This window comes from Haliaeetus leucocephalus, unplaced genomic scaffold (assembly GCF_000737465.1).
Source record: "Haliaeetus leucocephalus isolate CR32 unplaced genomic scaffold, Haliaeetus_leucocephalus-4.0 Scaffold195, whole genome shotgun sequence".
NCBI classification, from domain to species: domain Eukaryota; kingdom Metazoa; phylum Chordata; class Aves; order Accipitriformes; family Accipitridae; genus Haliaeetus; species Haliaeetus leucocephalus.
This window is the reverse complement of record NW_010972631.1, coordinates 5,123,928-5,151,065: the sequence shown is the minus strand read 5'-3', so window position 1 is coordinate 5,151,065 and position 27,138 is coordinate 5,123,928. Positions and strand designations below refer to the sequence as shown.

The 27,138-nt window shown below is 39.2% G+C and overlaps 1 protein-coding gene across 1 annotated transcript in view; it reads right to left on the bottom strand.

The window, feature by feature from the left end:
• The window catches only part of ELOVL4 (ELOVL fatty acid elongase 4), a 31,045-nt gene that overhangs the window by 3,572 nt on the left and 335 nt on the right, over positions 1-27,138 (bottom strand). The window contains exons 2-4 of the mRNA XM_010565753.1: positions 10,228-10,415; positions 6,812-6,892; positions 133-304 (exon numbers count right to left, since the gene is read on the bottom strand). Coding sequence (XP_010564055.1) covers positions 133-304; positions 6,812-6,892; positions 10,228-10,415 — 441 coding nt within the window. The remainder of the gene's footprint in view (positions 1-132; positions 305-6,811; positions 6,893-10,227; positions 10,416-27,138) is intronic.

The following is a 27,138-nucleotide window of genomic DNA, read 5'->3' as shown; positions in this document are numbered from 1 at the left end:
TGCTTCAGTGCCATTTAAACAGCCTTGCACATTATAACTTTAAGTCTACGAAAACATTTTTCCATTGGTCCCAAACAATAATAATTCTCCCTTGTGTCCAGTCAAAAGGGTATGGGGAGGAAAGGAACTCACCTTGTCCACCTGCAACCCACTTAATACCAATCCACCACAAGGTGAACATGGTGAAATGGTGATAGACATGAAGGAAACTAATTTGGTTAAATTTCTTCCTCAGGATGAAGAATACTGTATCCAAATATTCAATTCCTTTAGAGACATAATACCACCATAAAGCAGCAGCTATCTGCAATAAGAAAAAGACAACACAGAAGTTTTAGTGATTCCAAGCTGAATGGAATAAAGTTCTCTCCACTGATCTGCTGCAAGAGAAAGATACCTCTTCCTTCCCCCAATCCCAGTAAATGTTGAGGTGGAGTCATCAAACAACTGATGGTATAAGAACAACAAAAACAATACTCCATTCATCTATTCTGGACATGGAAGTATTATTCTGAGTCTACTGCTCACAAATCACAATTGTAAAAAAGAGCTAACATAACTAAAAGCTTTGGCATCTCTGAATAGTTTACCAGTTAAACATAGGGAGTCTGTGTTCTCATTCTCCATCCTAAGCTTTGCGGGAGAAGACTACCACAGGGCTTCCCATACTAATGAGGCAACACTTTGATGTGGTCAGAACAATGAGGCAGAAGCATTATGATAAAATGAAGTTGCAAAGGTTGAAACCTTATATAAAATTCTTTCAGTACCACAGACATATCGGTGGGAAGATACCAAACCACTCTTGCAAGCCAGGTACAATACAGATTTTACATCCCTTAGAGCAGTATTCCCCTCAGCTTCTTCTGGCCTGCTCAGTAACCCTCTCCAGAAAGCAGCATTCCCCCAGTAGCTCTGTGCCATTCAGGGAACAGAAGAAATGAGACCACAGGAGCTACAAGCTGCAGAGATACAACCCATCTACCCAACAGGGCAGTGCTACACACCCAAAATTCTTTTTCTAATCCACCCATCAGAGTGAACCTTGCCCAAGATGCAACATAAACATGGCTTCCTGCTGAAATCAGGATACTGCTGTACCAGGTAAAGCCCAGAAGCTCTGTGTAGCAATTTGCTAATACTATGATATGGGGCTATGGTGGTGGTAGGGACTCCCTTCCAGATTCCAAAGCATAGCAACAAGTCTAGTTCCTGGCATTGTTAAGTCATCTAGCTTGTTATGCAAGGGTGGGACCAGAACATATCCCAGATGGTGACTCACATAGAGAAGAAGAAAAAAAAAAAGAAAAAAAAAAAGAGTTGGAAATGGCACCATCAGAAAGAGGAGCAGGCAATGTCACAACACACCTATTTGTAAGAAGTTCACCTGGTCTTTCAGGACTCATCTGATGGCAAATAAGACTTTCTTACCTTAACATGGTGTGAAATAACCCTGCCACCCCCTCAGTCCCCAGGGAGACAGAAGAGAAAAAATTAAGACAGCAGTAGGTTCCCTTCCCAAATACATACATAGTGTTAGGCAAGTGAGAGAAAGGGAAATCAGGAGAACTAGCAATACAGAGCAATGCTACAGCCCTGCATGGTGTTTTCCTCTACCTCTCCAAACTAGCAGGAAAGGAACACATCTCTCCTCAAAGCAAGTTTGTCACAGCCGTAATTGGACTGGTGAACATTTTAGGAGAGATTACAGCAGAAGCAAAAAAGCAGCACAGGAGCAGAAGAGTGCTGCAGATCTGCATTGCAGACTCTGCCGTTTCCCAAAGGGACTGCACAACTTCCTGTTGCCAAACTGCAGGCTGCTATGCATCCATTAATGAAAACCCTTCTTACTCTCTGGATGTGATTTAGCCTACTTCAGGTCTCAGGAAGAGAAGGCAGATTTTGTCAATTTTATACGAAAAGATACTAATATCTGCCAAAGCTGGAGAGAGGCTTAGTGAGAGAAAAGTGACTCCCACTAATCTTGGAGTTCCCAGATACACAGGCAAGCTGCAAGAACCATCAATATACATGTTGCTCAATATCCAGTACAGTTCTGCCTCTGGGACAGGTAGTCAGGTGTTTATTAAACACCCACATCAAGGCTTTATCTCACACCCATGGATTAGCATAACAGTCCAGCATCTTTTACACATCTTTGCTAAAGCTGCATCTCTTAAATAACTTAAGATAAGCATCTTTTCATCTCATGAGTTAACAATAAACACTTGGGACTGTATCCATAAAATGACAAGCCAGCACTACAATACTCAAGCTCTTTGGAGGTCTCTCCTTCCCAGAAACTTTTAAGGAATCAACAGGTCAGTTACAAGCAAACTGCCATAAAATCTCTTACAAAGCTGATGTGCATTTTGTTAAAGAAACGGTGGAACAATAAGCCAAATAGCCAATAAACAAACAGCCAATTTACATTTTGCTCCATGTCATATGGTAAGTGGAGAAAAATCCAACAAAAAATCTTATGTTTTACACCCAAGATGCCACAGGTTCACTATATGCTCCTGGACAAGTCATTTAACACACCTCATTCCTCTTCTTTTGAATTCCACCTGCCTTGCACAGAAAGGAATTACAACTTTTGATCAAAATGCTTCCCATCACTTAAGAACAAAAATAGCCTCTACTTCTTTGCAGGATTATAGCTTCTGATTTTTGTGTTCCTGTAGATTTTTTTGCCTGACAGCTCTTTTGCTCTCTTCCTATCATCAAATTTTAGTACCGTTTATTCTCAAACCTGATAGGTTTTGTGTACTGATGATCTATTTCAGTGCTCCTAATGACTTATGCAGATGTTTTGATCATTAGCTTATAGATGTAGAAAAAAATGAAACAGATGTTAAGTCATTTACCCAAAGACATGCATGCAATCAGTGACAGAGGGCAGAAATAAAGTAGAACAATACACCGATATGCAAGCTATGCCAGGAGCGGATGGCTACTATTAAACTTCTGCAAAGCATCAGAAGTTAGGACCTATCCTGTAGCCTTTCTTTGGACACAGTATGAAATAAAGATTTAGCTTAAAAGAAAATATGCATTAAAAAGGTGTATTCCTGAAATTAATACTACTAGTCACAACCATACCTTTTCTGGTAATTTTCATAGGTGGTAATCTAAGTCTGTTAAAACACCAGATGGCACAGAAAGATTACATTACAGCCTAGGATTAAGGGGGTCAACAAGAGGTTCAATCCCATGACCTCTGCCTGCTGCAGGGTTTTTGAGCAGAGGGCTGTTTCAATATGAGACTCTGTTCCTGCACCTTCCTTCCTTGTTTCAGGTTGGAGAGAGTTATCCACTAAAGGGTTTGAAGGGACAGGTACTTCTTAGAAGGTAACAGTAACATGAAAAATTAAAGTGGCTTTTAAAGAGAACTCTTCTCCCTGCTTCAGTTATAGAATTTTGTTTACAGGACCATGAAGTCTATTTTGTTAAGTCAAGTTCCCTCTTCACAGAAGTTTAAAGATAATTATTATCATATTTATTTTATAAGAGAAAAGTACTCAAGCTCTAGACCTTATTACAAACACCACAGATTACAATTACAATACAGAAGACAACAATAGCTCAGCTTTATGATTACAATCAGCACACTTAAAACTACGCACTAATTTGTACAGCCCCAGATTTCTAATTCTCAGCTCTTCAGAAATACTAATAGAATAGATGAACCTTGACCTGGGAAATAAGGACACACAAATTTAAGGAGAAGGGGAATTGACTACTCACGGACACTAACATGCCTTAAGTTAGACAGCGTTAGGAAATTGTTCACTCCAAATACTGGAGCTTCCAAAGGAGTACTACAAAGCATGGATTTAACACCTCAGCCCTTTGCATTTATTATTTTGACTCCTAAGCTATAACCAAAAAAGTTCTTCCAAGATGCACCTGCAGCTCCTTCAAAATCCCTTCTTGGGGATTTCTTCCCTCTTTTCTTTCTTGTCTACTATGAATATTTTGGGTTTTTTTATATAACCAGATACAAAACACCCTCCTCAACTTCCTGCCAGCAGTCCATAAGGTGGCTACCTACTACACCCTGAAGATAAATACTTTAGAAAGGAGTTTATTTCTGCAAATATTTCTCCAACTGTGGAATCTAATTCCCATCCCTGCTTGCTCCAGTCGTCCATTCCTCTTGTAGAACAGCCACAGGAGCCTGGATGAGATTAACAGGTGCGGCTAGGTTCAAAACAGTAAGTAGGAGGACCAACTTCTTCATACTATGTGCCAACTACCTACAGAATTAATTGTCTGTTGAGAGCCAGAAGCTTGATAAAGTTGAAGAAAATGTACAAATTAATGGAAGAATAACCCCTTAAAAACTGGCAAAACAAAGAGGCTGTGTCTAACTTAAGAGGTCTATGACTACAGACTGCTGGTGTTGCTAGACTATACAGGGGAAGTGCCACCACATGGCCTTACGCTGTTGCCTTGAAATCACCATTGGCTTACTGTCTTGACACACAATGCGAGTTGGAGAGGAGAGGAAAGACATTCTCTGGCACCCAGGATAGCCAAACTTTTTTTTTTGTGGAACTGTTTACCAGCCCTCTGTGCTCCCTTGAAGAATAAAAGATGGTCTCTTGACCCCTCATTTTGAGCCAGAGCTTTGGTCAAAAGGGGCCACTACATGGCAATGTCATAGTGGCACATTCCCAAAAAGATAGGAAGAGGTCATACCAGGGCTTCTATGTTGCCATTTAGACCACCATACGCAATTAGTTTCACATTTCTCAGTATTTGTTCCAGCTTTCTAAGCCCCACAATAAAATCATATATGAAGCTATTGCTTTCCAGAGCATATTCCATAATGCTTTCTGGGCTCAGTGCTGTTTCCATTTGAGTTAGTCCCAGTCTGCCTTATATGACTAATACAGGACTTATTTACTTGTTCTCTTACAAATAAAGGTATTGCATTTGTAATTAATTCTACTGTTGCAGTACAGCATTCCTCTTCAGAGATAACCTGGTGCCAACAGATACTAGACATTTAGTATCTAGATCTATTAAAAGGGTATGAGAGGTGTGCTACAAGGTTTATCAATTCTAAACTCAAAACTGCAAAGCAGCCCACATTTACTTACATTTAAAAATTGCTTTTATGGGTTTATGTTATGAAAAATGATAGTGAAAGGAATCTTGAGGAGCTTTGAAGGTATTTTTTTGTCCTACAGTGTCAAAAACCAACAACATAACTTCTAAATGCAGAGCATGATACACTGTAAAGCAGGCCAGAAATGTATCCCAGACTCTTTAGTTAGACAGTGCACTTGTGGATAGTATAGTTTTCTACTTGCGACTTATTTACCTAAATTGAGAATTCATTCAATAGAACTACCAGATAATGATCAAGATAAGGGTCTTGACTGAACATACTACACAGCTGCTGCAACAACTTGAGAGAACTCAATTTTCCCTGCTTCCTCAACTTTCTCAGTTGCAAACTGAACATGTTACAAGTTAAAACTTTAGAAATAAAGTTTGTGCAAATTCACAAGTTTGTCATAATGAATAAAACAGAAGATAATTCTTTTGAGCAGGTCTGACCCCTCCACAGCCTCCCACAAAAACAATGCACCTAAAAGTGAGGCTATGAAACACAATTTTTGCATACTAGAAGTTATTATCTCTTGTACTTAGCTAATGTAAAAATTCCTTCAATACATGCCATACCAGTCCTCAATGTCATCCAGCTAAGTACAAGGGCATTCTATTTTGCTTATCTATTGAAAAAAAAAACCAACCTGTCAAGTAATTGTTATATTTGGCTAGATTTTGTTTTTAAACAAAATTATTAACAGAAGTATTCTAGTGACTGAAATAGCGAGTGCACAGTATTGGCAAAGGTGAAAGATAGTTGACTACCATAAGGCCAATAAAAATCTACGCACAGGGTTGTTCTGCAATATCAGCTATTGTACATAAGGTGTAAGACTCCAGTCTATCCTTCTCACTACCACCCCTGCCACGGGCACAAACTTTTGAGTAATAGTACCCATGAACACCCACCTTGTAGACAGACATTTTTCGAATTGTGTTATAAATATTAAATGTATTTAGATTATAACACACTTTCGTTACATTTTCAGGAACATGTTCTAATCTGTAGGTGAAACTTGCAAGAACAGCTGGGAGATTCTCAAGTGTCAGCTCTGCTGGAAGATAAGGTTTAGTACATGAGCTAATCAACAGCGGTACGGAAATTAACAAGCATCTGCCCTTTGATTTTAATTTGAATGCTTTCCAAAAACCACACATTTGAAATCTAAGCTTCTACAATGAAATGTACTGATAACACATTTGCCAGAAGCCAGCAAGACCTCATGAAGCCAAACATGTATAAAGGAGACAAAAAGTTGCCTTATCAGTATGAGTGAAATGCAACCACAGTATATGCTGACAAATCTTACTTGCTAGCCAGAACACTACACCTTTACTGTGGTTACCCTGGTATCATAAACTTCAGCAAGGCCTAGGAACCAAAGTATGCATACAAAGTTTATCCTGGATTGTACAACCGCAGATGAAGCCAAGGATGTTATCTTTAAGTCTACCCCTACTTGTAGCAGTCAGATGAAAGTTAATGCAAATACACTGATGCACTTTGGTTAAACCTGCTACGTGCAATGTAGTCAAACCTGAAGTGGTCTGTGAGAATATAACGGGATACAGACATGGCTGACAGCAGAACTTTGGAAACACTATTTTCAGGCAAGACTTAAACCGTCATGTAGTGCTATATATTACATGCATTCATATACAAATACAAAAAAGAAATACTCACCCTAACTTCATAAACATTATCTGAATAATCCACAGTCTGGCAGACATAGCTGTACCCTCGAGCTCTTGATGACAAAAACAGCTGAAAATATTAAAGTCATATATGAGGGGAAAGATGCTACATAAAACACATTCATAACAATTATCAGCAAATTTCTTGCTACCTCAGACTTACCTGAACAGAAATATTTAAAGTATCCTTATCAGTCCTGAGAATACCATTGAAGAAAGCCACTATTTAGTTCTAACAACCTGTTGTTACACAGTACCTATTTTTTTTCTTGTAAATTAAAAAGAAAGCACTCTTTTTTCCCTGCATGTATCTGTCCAGATAATTAGAGTCCAGTACAAATTAGTAATAATTCCAGTATGACCTTAAGCTATTCAAACATGAGTATTCTCTCTGATGGCTCTAACTTCAGAGACAGAAAATACCTAACTGCTTTCACTATGAATGACAAAAACGCTGTTCCCATGATGGATTAGAGAGAACTCTCTCCAAGAGACAGGGATTAGATAATTTGGATCTACTATTCTTAAAAACAGTATGCCAATCAAAATCCAGAAAAAAACCAACCCCGAACAGCCAATGCTGAGCACCCATAAAACATATTGAGAGAAACTGGATGAAGAAAAGTTCCCCATTTCATGCCAACAGAAATGGCCTAAAACACAGGAAGTGCTCCTGTAGGGCCACTCCAAATAAAGCATGTTGCAATAACCTGAACAGAAGATAAACTTGACGTTTGAGCAAGTTCCCACTGGAAAGAAGAACACTTGCCTAGAGCTGAATAAGGTTCAAGTAATACTTCTAATCTTGACATTCATAAATGTTATGATCCAAGATTGTTTAAAGCCGGGTAATCCCACCCTGTTAAGGATCAAAAAAAGACAGCAGTGGAGCAAACATAACCTGTAAATTGTGAGCTGTAAAAGTAAGGGGTGATACAAAAAGATCTCCAAAATAAGCATGGGTAGGCACTGACTATTCTTACTGCTAACCTGACTTCCATCTTATTTAGACTGAACTCAAGTTTACTTCAGTATCTCATCTTGCACACAGCACTAGGAGTGCACCCAGATGCAGAGACAGGTGTTATCCAGATAAAACCAACACACAAAACCTTGTGAAGCTCTGGACTTATTTGCTGCATGTTTGTTAAAGTAGGGAAGTGAAAGAACTGTCCACAGAAATGATCCTAAGATAGACATTTAACTACTTCTGCATCATCCAAGTCCATTTACAAACTGCTGGAACACCACTACTCTCCAGCGTGGTCCCACACAGGCACAAGCACATCTAATAATATCAGAGAAAAGCAGGGAACAGTTTAGTCCACACTGTTACAGAAACTAACCAATCTCTGCTGCAATCTACTGGGTAATTTGACCAAGGTTCACTTGACAAAAGGCAGTAAACTGTATTCACCAGACTGCCTCACAGTAGAATAAGAAATGCAAGATTTTGTGGCAAAATAGGGGCTATGCATCTGGGACTTCTGCATGTTCTAAGCCAAATTTGCTCCCAATTTGAATCTGAATTTGAGTCCGATGTATTGGAGTCTTGGACTAGACAACCTAGCAGTGCTTTATGGACTTACCATTTTAACCTAAGTTATCACAGATGAACAATACAGCTTGCCATCAGGATGATTATTTAAACAACATTTAAAGGCACTTCCCATTCAAGTTCTGTTCTCAGCAACACTTAGAAACTTCACAGTCATTTGCAACATACAAACTGTGTATCATTTTACTTGTAACAATTACATTACTCATGTGAATTACAGCAGTGGCACACTGGTATTGTAAACCTCACATAGATTGAAGCAGAAGTTGCCTAGTTAAAGTGAACAACTGAAACTTGAACACCTTCCTCCTATCAGTCTCTAAGACCAAGAAAAGACACTTCCTGTAAATGTTGTATCTATGGCCTTAACATCCATTGAATAACAACCTAACATTTGAAAAAGCAGGAGACTAGAATCTGTTTGTGTCTAAAATGACAAGCTTTCAGCCTAACAGCAGCAAATGCGTATTTGCAGTCCCATTCATTTTTATTTTAATTCAGTGATTTGGAAATGCCATACAAACACATGCATTATCCTATGAGCAACATAAGTTTGAAAATTAATTGACCATGAGTCTCGTGTAATTCAGCTTATGGATAAAACAAACCATTTTAAGAGAGTAAGTGAAAAAGACAGACATGGAGAAAACACTGCAGAATTCATTTCAGAGGAGTTTTGGTTTTGACTTGCCAAGATGACTGGATTTCATCCATTCCCACAACTATCCTTCGGTGTCAGCATTAAATTCTGTTGTATGTAGTATTTCACTACTTAGTTGAAGAGTGCAAGGAAACAACTTAGACAAAATGACGACTGAGGTGCGATGGCTAAAATTTTACTGAACCATGTCTTAAAAAAAGGCTGAAATCAGTTAAGGGTTTTATTATAGAAGCTCTGGGGAAGAGTCAATATGCAGATCATCTTCAGATATGCCATGCTTTCCTGGCAAAAGTACAGAACAAACCAGCCAGAAAAAGAATTCTGCAATGCTGTAATTTTAACTGCTCTGTTAATTTGCTTACTTCTGGAAACGGATTTTGCAAATTTATGATCCAAGGTCTTCCAGGAAGAAGACTCTCAATCCATATGAGCAAAGTCACAGCAGCACAAACTGCTCCTTAGCATCAGCTGTATTCTGGACAGCTATCCTTGAATAATGATTACCAAACTGTTAAGTAATCCCACTTAGCCACTGCTAAAGAGCTGATCCACTGCATTGTTACTAGTCATTTCTTATGTACAGAAAACCTAACAAAGGAGAAATGCAGCAACACTGACATTTCTTAAAATTAACACACTCAGAACGTTGCAAACCAAATATTAGAAGACTGTATCCTTTTATTTTTATCTAAAGACACAGTTCATTTTAATTCTTATTCTAAGAGATAACTTACAGACAAGATACTTCTCCTCACTACAGACAATGGACATCTGAATTTCTAAAAATGATAAACACATTGAAGGCACCAGCAAACAGCTCAATTTCTAACAAGATACATTCTGACACCCTTTAGGATTATTAAAAAGAAAAAAAAAATCAGTTACAAGTCTTAAATCTTTACAGATTTTAGTTGATCTGTCCAGTATTTACACTAACGTAAATCTAAGAACTTGGAATAGCTAGTACACAAATTCTCTCTGTAGACTCATTTAGTACATTTATTCTCAAACAGAACATACCTAGCTAAAGAAATACTCACATCAAAGGCAAACTCAGCTTTAAAAGTCTGTGCAAAACATTCACCCTCAATAGACACCATGACCATGTAAGATCATTTTAATTTTGCAATCTGTAGACACCCTCAGACTTAAATAGGAATTCCCTCCTGCGAGAGGACATACACACCTCTTTGAAAATGAAGAAGTTGAGTAGAACCATTCCAAAGTTGTAAACAACCAACAGGAAACGTAACTGGAAGGGCTCTCTTGTCTTCATCCATTTGGGGCCCAGCCAGACAGTGAGGAGATAAATAGTGCTTATAGTCAGTGTTGGAAATGGAGACTGCATCAAGGGCCAATCATCAACACGTTTGTCTGGGGGGGGTGAAGCAAACAGAAGGAGTCAGCAAGGTCTGAACAAAATACAGTTCATCATCATTTTAAGCATTGCATTTATTAAGTATTTTTTTCTCCTGGAATAGCTGCATCAGATAGTAGAAACATAAAATACTCATTCTTTCTAGGAAGGTTAAAGAAAATAGTTTTAAAAAAACCCCACTATATCACATTACCTCACACAGAGACTCACTATGTCATGCAAGTTCTATTGTCCAGTTCTACAATCCAAAACAATAAAGCAAACAATCACATGAGCCCAAACCCAACCCAACCCACTAATCTCACAAAAACCAATTTTGCTTATGATGAAAAGTGACTTCAGTGGCAACGTGAGCAAATATTCAACACCACTGCAAATGAAAGATACACAAATTTGGCAAAATAGTGATAAAATGAATAGCTTTTATTAGTCTAACATTAGGCACTAGAAAGCCTCCTATTAATTTTATATAGGTTGTATGATGCTAACCAAGTAGCTTTGCTATTTGATGTAGGTCAGTCTCATATGTTTCAGACAGTATACTAACAAAGTTACTGGAAAACAACTAAATAAAAGAGTTTAAAGGGATGGTTCTAGGTAGATTAATCTGTGCTGCCATATGGGAGACAAAGGTTTTATTTATAGTCTCCTTCAGTCACTCACAGGATCCAGAGTTACACATATTCTAGGGCCCAGAATACGCTATATTAAGTTCTGGATCTGTATCAAAAAAGCACCCTTAGTCTGATGAATCAGTGACATCTAGGATTAGAAGATGGCTCTGCTACAGAGGAGGGAAGGGAGAGACTACAGTGATACCTCCTTACTCAGTGTTTCTCCCCCTGCCCTCCCCCACCCCCCTATATGAAGGCTAATCTCTAGTTATAGCAAGAGATAAAAGGTAACTATTCTGTAAGTATCAATACTTCAGATAACTGCACAAATCTACAATACTAACTGGATTGTCTTCCAGACGCTTAGGCCAGTTAGGAGTTCAGATGGAAACCGCACCACAGGGCCACAGGGCTCCTTGGGAAGCTCAGACATCTGAACCACCTGCCTTCAGTCATTTGTGGGCAAACGCAAATAGCAGTGCAGCTGCCCACAAACTTACCTAGAGGACAAGTTTCTTTTAGAGAACTTTTTCTTCACAGTTGCCCAAAGACAGTGAAAAAACCCCTATACCATATACTAATTCCTGATCCCAGGCATACTAATAGGTAAGTTAGAAAACCCTTTTTATCTACAAAATGAGGAACTCTGATGCAATGAGGAAAGTACAGAACAGCACTGCCATTACCCCTCCTCCACTTCTTTCTCGTTTCCTTCATTGCCCTTAAGATCACAAATTAGAACCTCATTTTAGGAGCAGATTTCACGAGACCCTCTATTTCTAATAAATAACACATATGGTGATCTACAGAAAGACTGTGTGCATGGCACTGACTCTTCTTGCTTCCAGTTCATTTAGCAATACTTGATCTGCACATTGCAAGTAAGATGTTAGGAGGCCTAAAAAGAAGTGGAAAAGAAGAAAGAGAAACCAGCCTAGCTGCTTCCATTATGGCTGTTAATACCAGAAGAGAGAACTCATCCTAATGCATGGAAACCTCCAACAATGCTGACGCTGCCAGAATGACAGGAGTCAGCCTTGTGACCGCAGCCACCAACAGAAGCCAACAGTGAGATAAGGCAAGGAGTACAGGGAGGAGTGGCAAAAAGTTCAGACAGATTGGCTGTAGAAACACAGGGAGTGAAACAGAACTGAAGAAAGCGAGAGAAGACAGTTAGTTACCTCTTACTTTTCAGCAAGTCCCTGGAACAGGCGCTTCTATTACAATATAATGTACTCTCTGTAAAACATGAGAATGATTGCTTTATAGTACAGTATAGTGTCTTGGGATGTAAAGGAACAGCCCCATTTTCTAGACCTCACAGAGTGCTACCTATTGAAGCTGAAATCACACTGCCATCTCCCTTACACTTTAGTTCCTGCTTGCTTTTAGCAACTGCTCTACCAATCTGGATTTAAAAATAAAACACTGTTTAAAAGACAAGAGAAATGGAGAACCTCGTCATCCACCTGATGAGAAGTAATGGGCAAAGACTTCCCTCCACTAAGCAAGAAGAAAGATGTCACTTCTTAATTAAGAGACAGCTCTGGGAATAGCCAATGTGTGACATGCTTTAATCAAATCTGCATGTCACTTCAGACACTATAATGTGCAAAGAGTTAAGAGCAGGTGAGACGAGACCCAGTTGCTTTACCAGCCTTCTTGCACTAAGCAATATAAAGAGGCAAGGACATATTAGAAAATAGAAGACAGATTGTCTAATCGAGTGTTTCATGGTATCCTGAACACTGGAGTGACAATATGAAAAATGTGAAAAAGGATGATGATTTGAATTTTACTCAGGAGTTGAACATTACCACCCCTTGCTGAAAACTGGAAACCATGACATATTCCAGATTTCTTTTTGTGGCAGGAGACAAAGATTTCTGGAGGGAAGAATGAGGATTCACTAGAGGGTGAAAGGAAAGACAAACGGACAACTTCTACGAAAGCCCAGCTGCAAGCGGACTTTGCCTCATGCTTCATCAGCACTGTAAAAAATTCTTTCACCTACTTTCCACAAATACTACAAATTGAAGAACTTAACTGGAGAAAACCAAGAGATATATTTACTTAACTCGGACAACAACATAAGAGCTGCCATTACGCTTCCATACCTGCATCATGGTTTCAGCATGCTACTTTCCTTCTGCACAGGGTTTTCGGACAGTGAGCCACCACATCTCAGAGACAAGTCTTAAAGTATTTGCAAGAACAGCATAGCTTACTGATACAGACTGCATAGCACAGTGCCCAGGGAATCTATCTGATTGGGATTTTGGGGGCCTGACCTCTCCTAGGACAATTAATTACACTTTGAACAAAAAATGCCTGTATGAGAGGGAATACAGTAGGCAATTCAATTCTGGAGTACATCCTGGGCAAAACAGAAGCACATCAATAGCCAAGAAGTTTATTCTAATTCCTACTGTGCTAAGAACAACACCTTGCATTTATTTTAAGGGCATTTAGGAGACACTGCATATGATTATTTTTTACTAATACTGTGGCATCAGAAAACATGCTACTATTCATTCCAGAACTTGCTAGATTTAGAAACTTGTTCATCACAGGATCTCGCCTGGATAATGCAGAGTAACTTGTTTCATTTTAAATCAGCTCCACGCACCATTCTTGTAGCACAGAAGGTATTACAAAACCAATTTCATTTCAGTTTACCAAGCAAGCCTGCTTGTCCGTGTTCTACACGGAAAACTAAGTTACATGCAGACCCTTGTTCCAAGCTTCTTTTCAGATACCCTCTTTCAAACCAAGATAAGCAGATGACTTAAGAGAGTGAATTTAAACCTCCCAAGCTACTCCAACACCCTCCTCCCTCCCACCCTGTTTTAGCAAAACCAGCATAATTTTGTGTCCTACTTACGAGCTGGTACTGATGACCACAAATGATTTCTGCAAATTAGAGAACTGTGATAGCTTAAGAGGACATATGAGTGTACTAAATCCTGCAGTACTTCACACGCAGTGGGTACGTTATTACCTGAAAGATGAAATAAGCTTGAAATAAAAAGGCCAGCTCCCTGAATTAAAACTCCCTCCAACTGCTTTGCAGCAAAATGACCAATGCCTTTACCTGATTAGAATTGACAGAGACTGACTGAATCTTTCAGGGGATTAATGCGTTTGTCTTTCAAATCCTAAGACCCAGATTCTAATTCTATCACAAATAAAATGTCTGTTTTGATGGCACAGCCTGTAGTACAGTGCTTATTTGTAAGGTGGGAGAAGTTTTAGAAAAAAACATTTAAAGTTGCACTCAGTTGTAAAGGTGAATCCAGAGCAGAATAAGGCATCTGCTAATATGTTCCTGATAGAAAATTACTGTTATGTAAGGGAAGAATAAGAATATTTATATACACAAGGTTCTCCTGTCATTTTGTGTATATACATTTTAAAGTTTCACATTGCAAAGATGAGACAAGAAATAGAAGAACATACATATATTTATTATATATATATATAAAAAATAATTGAAATTGCCCTGAGGCACCTACCCTTGCAGGATTTAATTCTTTACGTGGGGCAATTAACAGGAAATACACACATAAACTCCTCTGATTTCTTCCTCCAAAGCAAGAACAACAGCAGGACCAGTGAAAAGGACTGAATATCCTACCTGGTAATGTCCAAAGAGGACGTAATTAACCTATATTGAAATATGGAAGGCAAATGAAGATGAATTTCAGTAAATAAGGCTGCACTGGTGGTGATCTAGAGTTAAAAATCACAAGAAACTTCTGTGAAACATACTGTAAGTGTTTTAATATGCAAATGCTTCTGTTAAATGTGATTCAGCATTTCCTTTCCAACAGGGAGGATTTTAGATAGTTAAATTTCCTGCATATTACTGAGCCTATGATCAACATTTTTTTCCTTCCTCAAGAAGTATAAACTATAAAATAAGCAAATGCATAGTACAGTTGCTCCTACATTCATCAGGAGAAATCCTGAAATAGTACAACGGTGACCATCTCTGCGTTTAATATTAGTTTTAGAGAAAACATTACATAATTAAAATACATTACTTTTGAAATTCCCTGCATTCATATCAGATTGAAAATCAACACTTAGTAAGTCTTTATTTTTACTTTAACAACATATGTATTCCTTAGCTATAAGGTCACTACTCAGTAATTTATCTGGAGAGCCTTTCAAAGTTATTAATAGCTATTGATACTATTCTCAGCACAAAGACACTTACAGTGCCAATCCAGCACATCCATCTGTCCAATTACATTTCTAAAGACACTGCAGAAATGATGGTGACTGTTTAAAAGTGGTTCTTAACAGTGAGAGCTCTCTGCAGATCATGCTGTTTATTTTAAGAAGTCCTTTCAAAGCCCATTCTCAAGTTTAAGAAAGATTTCCTTAAACGAGTGAAATATTAATTCCACAATATAAGGAAGGCAAACCAGTATTATCTAATTGGAGTATTGTTCTATGAACTACACTGTTTTAATTATCTAAGAATTTCACATCTTGTTAGCTCCACTAGCACTATAACTGAAGGATATTACAAAATAAAAACACATATCATATAAGAAAACATGTGAGAAACATAACTCTATATCCCTGAAAATGTTCACAAAGCTTTCACATTGAATTCCTTTGCAGTATTTTAGTGCCCCAATCTCCCCCTTTTCTTTCTGGTTACAGATTAATATTCTATACAACATACTTCTCCTTCTGCATTTGTATTAGAAATACTGGCTCTGTCCTGTAAATATTTACAAGCAAATATAAAGTTCATTGTGGCTATACAACCACTGCAGACTGGCTCAGTTGAGAGTAAACTTGAATAAGCATCTACACTATTAGACCCTAGGCTTTTAAACTAAATGGAGTAATGCATCAGAATCACTTAAAAGTACATTTACTGTTACCATTTTGTAGAGATTCCAAGAAAAACCCTCAGTCTTTGACTAAAACTTCAGAACGTACAAATAGAACAACAGCTGAAGCTATACACTTAGCCTTTAAAACAGTACATGACTAACTAAATGAGCTGCACAACTTGAGACTGAAGACTGTTAGAGAAGTACCACTGCAGAGTCAAAATTGAGAGGCCATATATCTTTGGGTTGAACACCTACTGAAGCTAAAATTTTCTATTCACTTATTCATTATAATTTTAATAGAGCTGTTTATAAGGCCCAAACCAAATGATTCTTTTAAAGGTTTCCAGTGCTTGAATTAACTTGTCTGCTTTGATATTGATTACTCATTGCACATATTGCACTCTAATCCTCAATTATCTCAGTTTATCAAGTTTCTTTATGAGAAATTCTGTGACAGGGGATTGAAGCTAGTGCATGAACTAAAATAACATGCCTATAGCCTCACTCCCGTTTCAATCAGAAAAAGGCGTATGCCCTCCTAGGAGGGACTTGTGCAGACAGATTGCTGCAGGAAAGCAAAAGGATTGGGACACAAGGAATGTCCAGTTTATGCTTCTTTCTCACCTTTATCTCACCTATCATACTTGGCAATGTCTGCAGTTTTCTGGCACTATGGGTATTGCTAAGGAGTCTGACAGGGTCAAAGATACCTCACTTGGGTAGTTATAAGCAGCTATAGGGTCACTCACTGGCTGCTTTTTAAATTTTATTTAAAGAAACACCTTATTTCATTCACCTGAAGGTGTATTTTCCAATCCTTTAGTCATTTTCATGGCTCTTCTCTGGATACTCTACAAACATTTAAATCAGCCTTGCACCTGTTTCACAGGGAAAATTAATTAAACCAATCAAGTCCCTGCTGCTTTCCCTCACAGAAGAATTATGTATTATCACAATAACGTCATAGCATCAGTGGTGGTTATGATTGGCAGGAAAACAAAAAGGTGAGTATGTTACCGGTAAAGCTAAGGATGACATGCACACGATGCTTTATGGACAAAAGTTCGCAAAACCTGGCACAGAAAAGCACAACAGCTGGCCTGATTTCAGTAATTTTTTTTAAATACAGAACAGTACAGAGAAAAGATGTTTACTTTGATCTGCAAGAATGAATGAAAATATCTAAGTATTTTGTCTATTCTAAAGCTTTAACTAGCCAAGAACAAACTAATTTGTTTGGGCCGAGAACAAGAGACATCAAAATTTTATAGCAAAGCATTGTCATTTTAACAAGCTATGAAACATCAAGCTAAGATGCAAGAATAAAAATATTCAGTCTCAAGCACAACGAATAATGAAAGCATATACTCTGAAAAACAAAACAACAAACCCCACAGATTTTAAAAGTTTGCAGATGATGCCGTACAAATCCTGCTGCACTCAGAAATGAGAGCTGCTTTCCCTGAATCCAAAAGGACTACAGATGAGACTAACAGCTACTGCCTATAACCAGCTGTGGCTTTGTTTTAAATTTCAGGGCTTTGTAATTGACTGTTTAGTCTTCTTTAAAGCTATATACAGCAACATAAAATCAAAATACCACACAGCTAAGAACATCTCCTGCAGCTAATGAACATCTGTGTAATATGCATGTTTCATAAACTCCCATTAAAGTAACAGGAATGCTTAATCCCAATTTGTTGTTAAAAGGTCACATGTATTTTAACTAGTATTCCCGTTATTCTAACTAGCATTCTAGTCTTCTTAGGATTCCCACCATTCAATCACTAATATCATATTGTCTTTGTGTCTGTACACAGCAATTCCAGGATACGCTTGTTTCAAGACAAGGATAATAATGGAATTATTATGAAGTTCAGGAGCCATATCAATTCACCATCAAATCTCAGGATTTTCAAGTCTAAGCAATTGCCTTGTTCAGATTATTTTTTATTTACCTCCTCCATTGATTGTGATTGTGAGGACAGCGCAAATACTCTGCTTCAAGGAATAATAAAAATATAATCCTCACTGAAGCTTACACAAGATTTGCAAGATAGTAAGCCCTTGAGGCATGTAGCATTCTTCCATTTGTCAAATCTTACTTTTCGAAACATCACAAAAGCAAGATGCGTTCCCAGTGCAGTGATACCTGCATGCCTCTTCTTACAGGTTACAATTTACAGAGTAAACAGATGAAGAAAACAGATTAAAAAACCCCCAAACAAACAAAAACCCCAACTGATCCAAGGGATGCAATTTTATGAACTAGTTGCAGAACTCTATGATCCAGCCCGTGCCTCTGTATTTCTAAAGAAATAGAAGTGCTGCATAAAACACGCTTCAACAAGCTTTCCTTCTACAGTGTTTTCTTTATTGAAACTTTTATTCACACTTCTCTGGTCTTAGCCAAAATTGTATTTCTGAGAGCTCAGACTGGAGATGTCATTACTTCACACACAAGTGGTGGATTTTGGTACTATGAAAAGACTTGTAGAGGTATCAGTACGCAGTAATGCAAACACAGGATTTATACACATTCAATGTTGCAATAACAGATTAGACTATTGGCCCATCTAGTATGATTCAGGGTTTTATAATGCCAAAGGGGATGATCACAGAATAAATCTTCTCCGTAGACAGATTTTTTTTTTATTAGATTCCCTCAGTTAGAAACTAACCTCCTTGAAAAATGTGAAGGATTATTAATAACAGTTTAATAACAACTCCGCAAGGCCTTATCCACTGTACAGAGACATGTTACATACTCAGCATACACGGGACAGTAAGTTCAGCACTGATACATGTCTTGCTAACATGCTAACACAGCAGAAGGATACTGATACTTAACTACACAGCAAATGTAAACAACTTAAATCGCTGCTCTCATAACACAAAATGATTTGGGGTTGCAGATGAACATTTAGACTCCTAGATGCAGTGACTGAACATGTATGAAAACCAGCAACAGCAAGTGAAATCTACCTAAAAATAACACCAGAAAGCTACCAAACATTTGTGAGAAGCTGCACAGAAATCTCTCTGATAAACTACCAATTTTTTGTTTGCATCAGCATGAGGATGCTGCTCATCAATTTGGTTTTACAGACGGATGAATGAGGTGGGAATTCTGTTTTGAGTAAAAACTACAAAAGGAGTTACTGAAATATATTAGGTCTTATCTTCAAAGTTCAGGGGCAGAAGTAAAATTTACAGTTGTGAGGTACATTGGGTCATCTGTTAGGCTAACACAAGTACATCAGTCAACGCCTCCAAAGAAAAGTAACACTGCAAAACATTTAGAACTTAATTCCTCAGCATGCCTTCAACATCAGCAAAAGTGACAAATCCGGGGCGGGGGGGACACACGGGACCCAACACCAAAAAAAGAGACTAATTTTTAAGTGTTGATTTTCAAAACATGAACTGAATGAGAAAACATTCTTATACCCAAAGATGACCATAAGAATGATCAGTGCCTGAATCTTTCACTCACGAAGTATACAGTAGCAAAATCATCAGTTTGGCAGCTAGATAATGCCATGCCCAAATGACTGCTAAAGCTAAGTCTCTTCGCATCTACAGTCATGTTACCGTTCATGCTAACATATGGCCCCCAAATCTAAGCTTCTATAATGGTTTCTGCAATACAGTTTCTTACTCTTGATCAAAAATTCATGGATCACTGAAACTGAGATTAGAAAGAGTAGAAGAAAATCTGACCTAAATATGAAAGCATTTGGGGGTACTCTATGTGTAAGTATTTCTATTGGGCACATCTGTTTCTGGTAAACCACTAAATATTAAATGCAAACCCAGAAAATATGGTTATGAAGTCTCCTATTTAAAGCCCAGCTATTCAACTTAGTACCTGTATTTCCTATTTTTTTTCCTTTAGAGTATCTTAAACCATTTAAAAACAAGGTGTTACAATGATGCTCTACAAATAGAAGGACATAAAATCTTGTCCAGAGAGATAAGATTTACTGGCTCAACAGAAAAAGTGAAAGGCATGGGTTATAAACTCCCTTCTCCCAGCAACATTCTGTGACCATTTAGAAAGCAATAAACCACTCTCTCATATTTGCTACAACTGGGAGAGGGAAACAAGGAGATGATATCTATAAGCAGATTAAAAAAGAAAAAAGAAAAACACCATGGTCAAGCATGCAAACCGAAGCATAACATATACAAGAATTGGAAGAAGACACTTTTGAGATACTGCAGAAAGAGAAAAGAGGAATAGGAGAACATGATGGAAACAAACCAAATAGTCAAGAGTCCACGACTATGCTGAAACAGAGGAGTACATGTGGGAGGTGAATGGACGGAGTGAAACTAGGCAAGAGTCTCAAGGTACAAGCAGACACAATACCCTGGAGAGAGAGAACACTCTGGGGCAGAAGTGAAGGATCAAACCACTGAAATTATTCAAGTACATAAAGAAAGGAGTTGAGTTGCAGGCGCGTGAGCTAACCTGACACAACCAAGAGCAGTTAATGTCCACAGGCACGCGATTATCTTGCATCAAATGCAAACCAAATTGAGGTAGCTTATTCCCCCCTCACCCTCCACGAGAGAAAGGTAAACTAGCTCATGTTTATCTTGAGATCCAAGCACACACAATAGGAGTTAATACAAAACACGTTGCACTCAATTCACCCCTAGGCTTGCCTTGGAGCTACTTATTGCTTTACCTACAGTCTAGGGTGCAGTCCTGAAAATCCCCACAGAGCTGACACCTTAGTCTCAGCAGGCCTGAATTTCAGAGCTGCCTTCATTTATGTCCTTAAAATGCCACAAGACCTTGAAGTCCATATGCTCAGAAGCACTTGAGTCTTGACGAAACTGAGCACCGTTGTACCCACCTGCCACCTACACAAGATCCAGAAACTATGTATCCTGCATCTACACCTTCCTGAAGGAGATGTCAGTCAGATAGTCCCACACACAAGAGTTCCTTATGAAATGCAATGGTAGTTTCAACTTTGTTTTCAAACACAGCCTAAGAAAGCAAAGCCCAGTCATGTAACAGTTTACTAGCCAGAGAAGTCTTACCTCATGGATCAGATCTGCCCTTAAAAGCACGCTGTCCCAGCTTCTGGGCTCCAGGCACACTCCACTCATACCAACACTCTTTAAAAACCGACGCTCTCATTCTTTTTATGGCCAATTCTTTTCAGCTAAATGAACTCTCATTTAGCTCCAGTTTTTCAGGCCATTGATGTTTAGCCCCATTTTCCTTACCTCAAAAAACTCTTCAGTACACACCACAGCCTCTTCCCCGCCCACTCCTGCATCCGAGCAAATTCTTCCTCCCAAAGCTCTCTCCATGTCCACTTGAAGCCTTTCATTCACTCACCTTTCATCTAAGCGCTCCCTTAATCCTTTCCATGTGAATCGAGTAACTCCAAAAACCTGTCTGAACTGGCAGAGGAAAAAGTGGAATCTTGCCTCACCCACTCCTCATGGCTCCTGATCTACAAGACCTTAAAAGGAACTACATCCTACGCTTCCTACACCTTCCTCTACTAATTGTCCTTACGCAGCCTTTGACAATCTTTCCTGGTTGCACAGGATAGTATAGCATAGCTGCCTTGAATACAACCTCTTCTGGTCTTTCATAGCTATAACCATAGCCCTGCTACATCCCTCTTCACTCCGAGCACAGCATATAAATACAGAATGACTACCATGATCAACTTCTAGTCAAGCTTCTCCAACTAGAGACAGCTACCTATGAACAACAGTCCAACCACTATGCGCAATCAATTTATGGAACCAGTGCAGTCCCCAGGATGACTGCATCTGCTTCATGCCACAGGTATTTCAACTGTTCAAGAATTCTTCACCTCTCGTTGCAGTATGTGGCTCCAGGACCATGTGCCAATTTGCACCTCACTGATGGCATACAGCCTTAGCCGAGACACATGATCCGCGGAGAACTCCACAACAGTAATTTATTGTGTGCTGCAAATCTTGTCATTTGGCCTTCTGCAGTAGGTACTAAAGTCATGCAACCAGCTTGCTTAAGTTCTCTATAAAGCAGTTTCCCAGCCTTTTTCCGTTGAATCTGCTTTAAGAGTATTCACAATATCTTATTTCCTCTAAAGATTTCAAGACGTGCTATCTACACAGCCTTAAAAGGAACTGTCAGAAGTTCAGTTATGTTCTTGCCATTTTCTCCAAACATTTGCTTTTGCTTCTGGAATATGCTGATGAGTATTCAAACAGAAGTTCATATCACATTCTTGCTGGTGCTCTTTGAAGGCTTTTTTTCCGTTTTGTCTCTTTGCTGGACCTGAGAGTTGCAGGTCATCACGTACAACTCCTTCATTTTAGGAAAGAGGAGTCTTCCACTCACAACTCAGCTCCTCGTCCATAGTGTTAGCTTTGCTTCAGGCTACTCCCTCAGGCTCGAATTCTTGAAGCTTGGTGATCCAAAGTCTCTAAGCAGATATTTCCACTTCAGTAATATACTTTTCTGAATGATGTTTCCATTTCCAAAGGTGCTTGGTATCTCTTTTGTTCTTATTATCCATCTTTTGAGTTCCATAATCTGATAAAAATCTCCTGGTGATGAAACGAAGGTGGAATTTCCTTCAAACACCCAGCAAATTGTCTTCAATACCGACAGCTGTTTTTTCTTCACTAATAAAGTCCCTCCCTCCACTGACAGGCAGTGAAATGTGATGCTTAATGAAACGAATCATGTAAACTGGGATACTCAGTTTACAAACTCAGTTTGGTTGACAGTAGACTCACATAACCTAGCCTTTAACATTCTTTACTTCTGTAATCAATTTCTCCAAGTGCTGCTTCTGCCACAAGACAGCCAAACCCAATTACACTAGCTTCTCCAGTTTCTGATGTGTTTCTTCCTGTCTAATCCTCATGTTTTACCCAGTCACGGTCACAGATCGAAAAAAACTGTTCCCTTGAGAAGAAAATTGTATCTGCAAGACAAGTATCATGCCAAATCACCAAGTCTGATGCTCAGCCAGCCCTCTGAGAGCTTAGGAACGCATTCTGCTTTGTTTCTGTGAAACAGGCTTCATGAACCTTCATCTCACCCTTCGCTCTCCCTCCCCATCATCACCCTCTGAAGACCCTTCATTGCGATTCTACTTGCCTCCAGCTTTGGCACAACTCCTCAAATGCAACAAGGTACTACTTGCACTCAGACTGTTCTGCTAACCCCAATGAACCTTCCTCAAGCATAAACATTCAGGATCCTTTGGCCACACTTGGTTTCGACATGGGGAAAAGAACAAGGGAAGAGGAAGAAGAAATGCATTTTCTTCCAGTTCTGTTCCCTGGCCTGAAAAAGAAACAGAACATGAACTTCCTGAGCATTCTTAACTAAGTCCCAAGATCTTTCTGGCGAAAGTTTTTATGGCCATTTGAGTTCCCATGGAAGCTACTCCACTGGTTCACTTTTAAGGCAAGCAGCTGTAAGTTTCCCATGTTTCCCATCCTCATTGCCTTACACTTCTGACCCAACTGATAAAAGCTACAATTCATATTGCTCCTGAACAAGATGCTACTTAGAAGACTATCCTACCACTGAAGTGAAAGTTTGCATCTTTCTCCTCTCTCCTTTCCTCCTGATGGAAAAAGTCTGTAATCTTATTAACTGCAACAGCTGTAAATAGTTGCTGTTCCAAAGCAGTCCAATGTGGCCTGGGATGGCCCTGCCTCCTTTTAACTTTGAGCTCCAAGAACAATCATTCTCACCCAAAGTCGATAAAGCCTTCTGTTCTTTAGCTCAATACATTCAAACTAACTAGTCCCTCTAAAAGAAATCTTTCTGATACAGGGTTTCACAAATCTCCTTTTCGAGCTGCAGTCTCCCACTCCCCCTCCCCAACTGCCAATGGTCTCTTCACCCATGTTTTGAGATTTCCACATTCTTCTTTTCCTGGACTGTGTCCCAAGTTATTCATCTTCATAGCTCCCCTGGACTCAGCCTGGAACCTCCTTTTAAGTCACTTGCTCAGTCATCTAATCATATCCTTAATCCTCCCTGGCAGATCTAACTTCAACCAGCTACCTGAGCCGAGAGAAAGAAGGAAGCCCTGCCCTACCTATTACATGTAACCAGTCCCATGTCCTTACAGAAATAATGGCATGGAATTCCTAGATCATCTTTCCTGATAGTAACTGTTCCACCGACCACCTTTTTTTCTCCTAATGACCGTTAAGACCATTTTTTGTCCTTTCTACCTCTCCTTGAAGTTTATGGTTTCCTAAATGATCTCCTTCAGCCTTTTCAGGTGAATATATGGTTACAATGGATTTAAGGCTTTCATGAAAGGGGTCTGAAAAGATAGTCAAGGAAGGAGAGAAAAAAAGTAGTTTTTTCAACAAATTAACAAGCAAAAACATTAAGCTAAGGCTGAGAATGTATTTGATAATATATATGAGGAAAAAGTCACAGAATACTGTTATTATTCCTAAAGCCAAGATTTAAAAAACCAAAACCACAAACAAACCAGCTTTAGATAGCGCACTTAATGCTAAAAAAATTGTGACACCATTTAAAAAAAATCCAGTTAATGAGCCAGTTAGGCTCATCATATACTCAGTCTTTTGGGGTTCTTTTTGGTCTTAGAAAAGGTTGGTTGCTTTTTAAATAGCACAAAGCAGGGGAAGAAAAAGACCAAATCTTTACAGCACAAAAATAAAGCAGCACGAGACTCAGTGGGATGTTCTGGCACAGTTCTACACAAGTCTTATCACAGGAGTCCGCATCAGCATTAGAAAACACCTGCTAGCAGGACAATCCTGCTGAATACTGAGAACAGGGCTAAAGACAGACTTGGGTGTCCGGTAAAAAATAGAAGTGAGAACTGAAGAGAATAAGTAAATTTGGTTTTATATGAATGAGAAGTTTTTGTGTAGGAGTAGTAGTGGGAATAAAATTTCCTCACATTTTATTGTGTAATTTTGCTGTGTAGTAGTGTTTCAGTATGATTTATTGTGTAATGCTATTGCATGGCATCATTTGTTGAGCAACTTTGCTGCGTGGTATAGTTTTTTATTTAATGATATTGAACGTTAGGCAATGGTCTTGCATGCCATAATTTGTGTTTTCTGTTGAGCAATGTCACCGCCATAGTTCTTGACACAAAGGTGAATTGCATGAATTCACATAACAGTGCTGAATTCATTATTTTAACATATATTCACTCAGAGATGGCAAATGGAGACAATTTTTTTTTTTCTGAATGAAGACACATGCAGAAAAGCAGCAAATTGAACAGGTAACAGGTATTTAAGCAGAACTTAGGGCATTAAGATATGATTTCATTAAATAGCAACGCAGCATTGCCTCATAAATGACACTTTCTTATCTGGAGCTACCTTGTGACTACACTGTGTGATACTACATGGTTCGCGTATCCATACCTGACTGTAAAAACTACATGACGACCTTGCTTTACATACTACTGGGTATAAACAACAACAGTAACATGCTTTCGATGCGACTGAGGCTCCATCCAAAACTATTCTTGCAAGGACACGCTGAAATCCACAACCTGAACAAGAAACTCTCCACCTCTTACACAAAGTGCAACTGATTACTTGATTACAGTGGAATCCTGTGTTAACAGCAACATTACCGAACTTAGAGCAAAAATTTAAAATTTTGCATTAGTAAATTAGTAAAAGACTTAACCATATTTTAGATGCCATCGCAATGTCATCCTACTACTGCTTAACATTCTCCAAAGAAGCAGGAGGAAGAGATAAAAGTTTGCTCTGTATGTCGTATTAATGTAAGTTACTTATCTTTACACTCCTTACATAAACTTGCCTTTTCAACCCTCTTTTGTTTTTTCCTCCAATCGTTTTTGCTTACAACAAACACGGTCAATATGCAGACTTAAATAACATGTTTGAAGTTCTGGAAATATATCAGAACTTGAGGTCTTTTTCAAAACAAATCAAGTCATCCATAAGGACATCAACTTTGTACCCACATCTATTTTTATATCCATCTGAAAATGCTATTGATTGGCTAGAATAGCATCTCTTTCATGCATTACCTGGCAGTCTACGAACAATTGTATGTTGCAAGAGGCAGAGAAATAGAGCAAACACTGATAGATTACAATGCAGTGCTGCTGCAAGCATTTTTATTTGATCTCATATTCTGGCAGGTTTTAAATACAGAAGAAAAAAAAATGCATGCAGGCTTAATTTTTAAAATATGGCAAAAACCAGAAGACAGGCTGGGAAGGCAAATTATGAAAAAAAAAGTGAGCTCCCTCCATCTATATCATAAGATTAATTTATTATCTGACAGATGGCAGATAGGAGGGGGGCGGGAAAGAAAAGACTGCTGATGCAGTGAGCTTCCTGTCTGTAATGAAGGCCCCACATTCTCACTTATCACACCACCACAAAATACGTCCATAGTTGCATTCAGTCCAGAGTTTTGCTCCACGTATTTCTAGGTTTAGATCAAAATAGCCTAGACCTCATCACTGTGTGGACAACTGAAAAACGAAGAAAACATCCAGAGAAGTGATTCTTCTGTCAACTGCCCAAGGCTACTGACAAGAGCAACTACGAAAGCTGCCACTCTACCCGACTCATTTCATTTGACCAGCGAGAAAGAGCCATTCATGCTGACCAATACTTCCAGAGCTATCGGTCGCTGTCGCAAGTTACCATCGTCTTTGCCGTCCCAGCACCGGAGCTGCTTTTTTCCACATTTCTCCGTATTCCGAGACATTTTCTCTTCCTTCAGCATCTTCCACGTTGCAGTCATGGGGCGCCGATACAAAAATGGAGCGCACTGGAAACGGCAAACAGCAGGACCGACCCAAACGCGCTCAACGCAAACCGAAAAGCTTCCGCACTGCCGGTCGCAACCATTTCCTCAGTCAGTTTGCTGAACTCCAACGCGACGCTGTCACAGGACTCCCACCTGCCGCAGAAGCCGAAGGCCGCCCGAGCTCCGCTCCGCCACGAACTACCGGAGGCCCTGGCTGACCTCGGACGCCAGGTTCCCGTACGACCACCCCACGGCACGCTGCCGTCGGAGGGAACCAGAGGCCTCTGCGAGGCGGAGTTCGCTCCCGCCGGCCCGCGGGCGCCCGTGGGGGACACCCTCACCTTGCCACGCAGAGATGCCCCGCGCACCCCGGGGCCGTTACACGGGATTGAGACAGATAAAGAAGCGGAGCACCCGAGCACACCCCGAAGGGCGAGGAGGAGGAGGAGGAGGAGGAGGA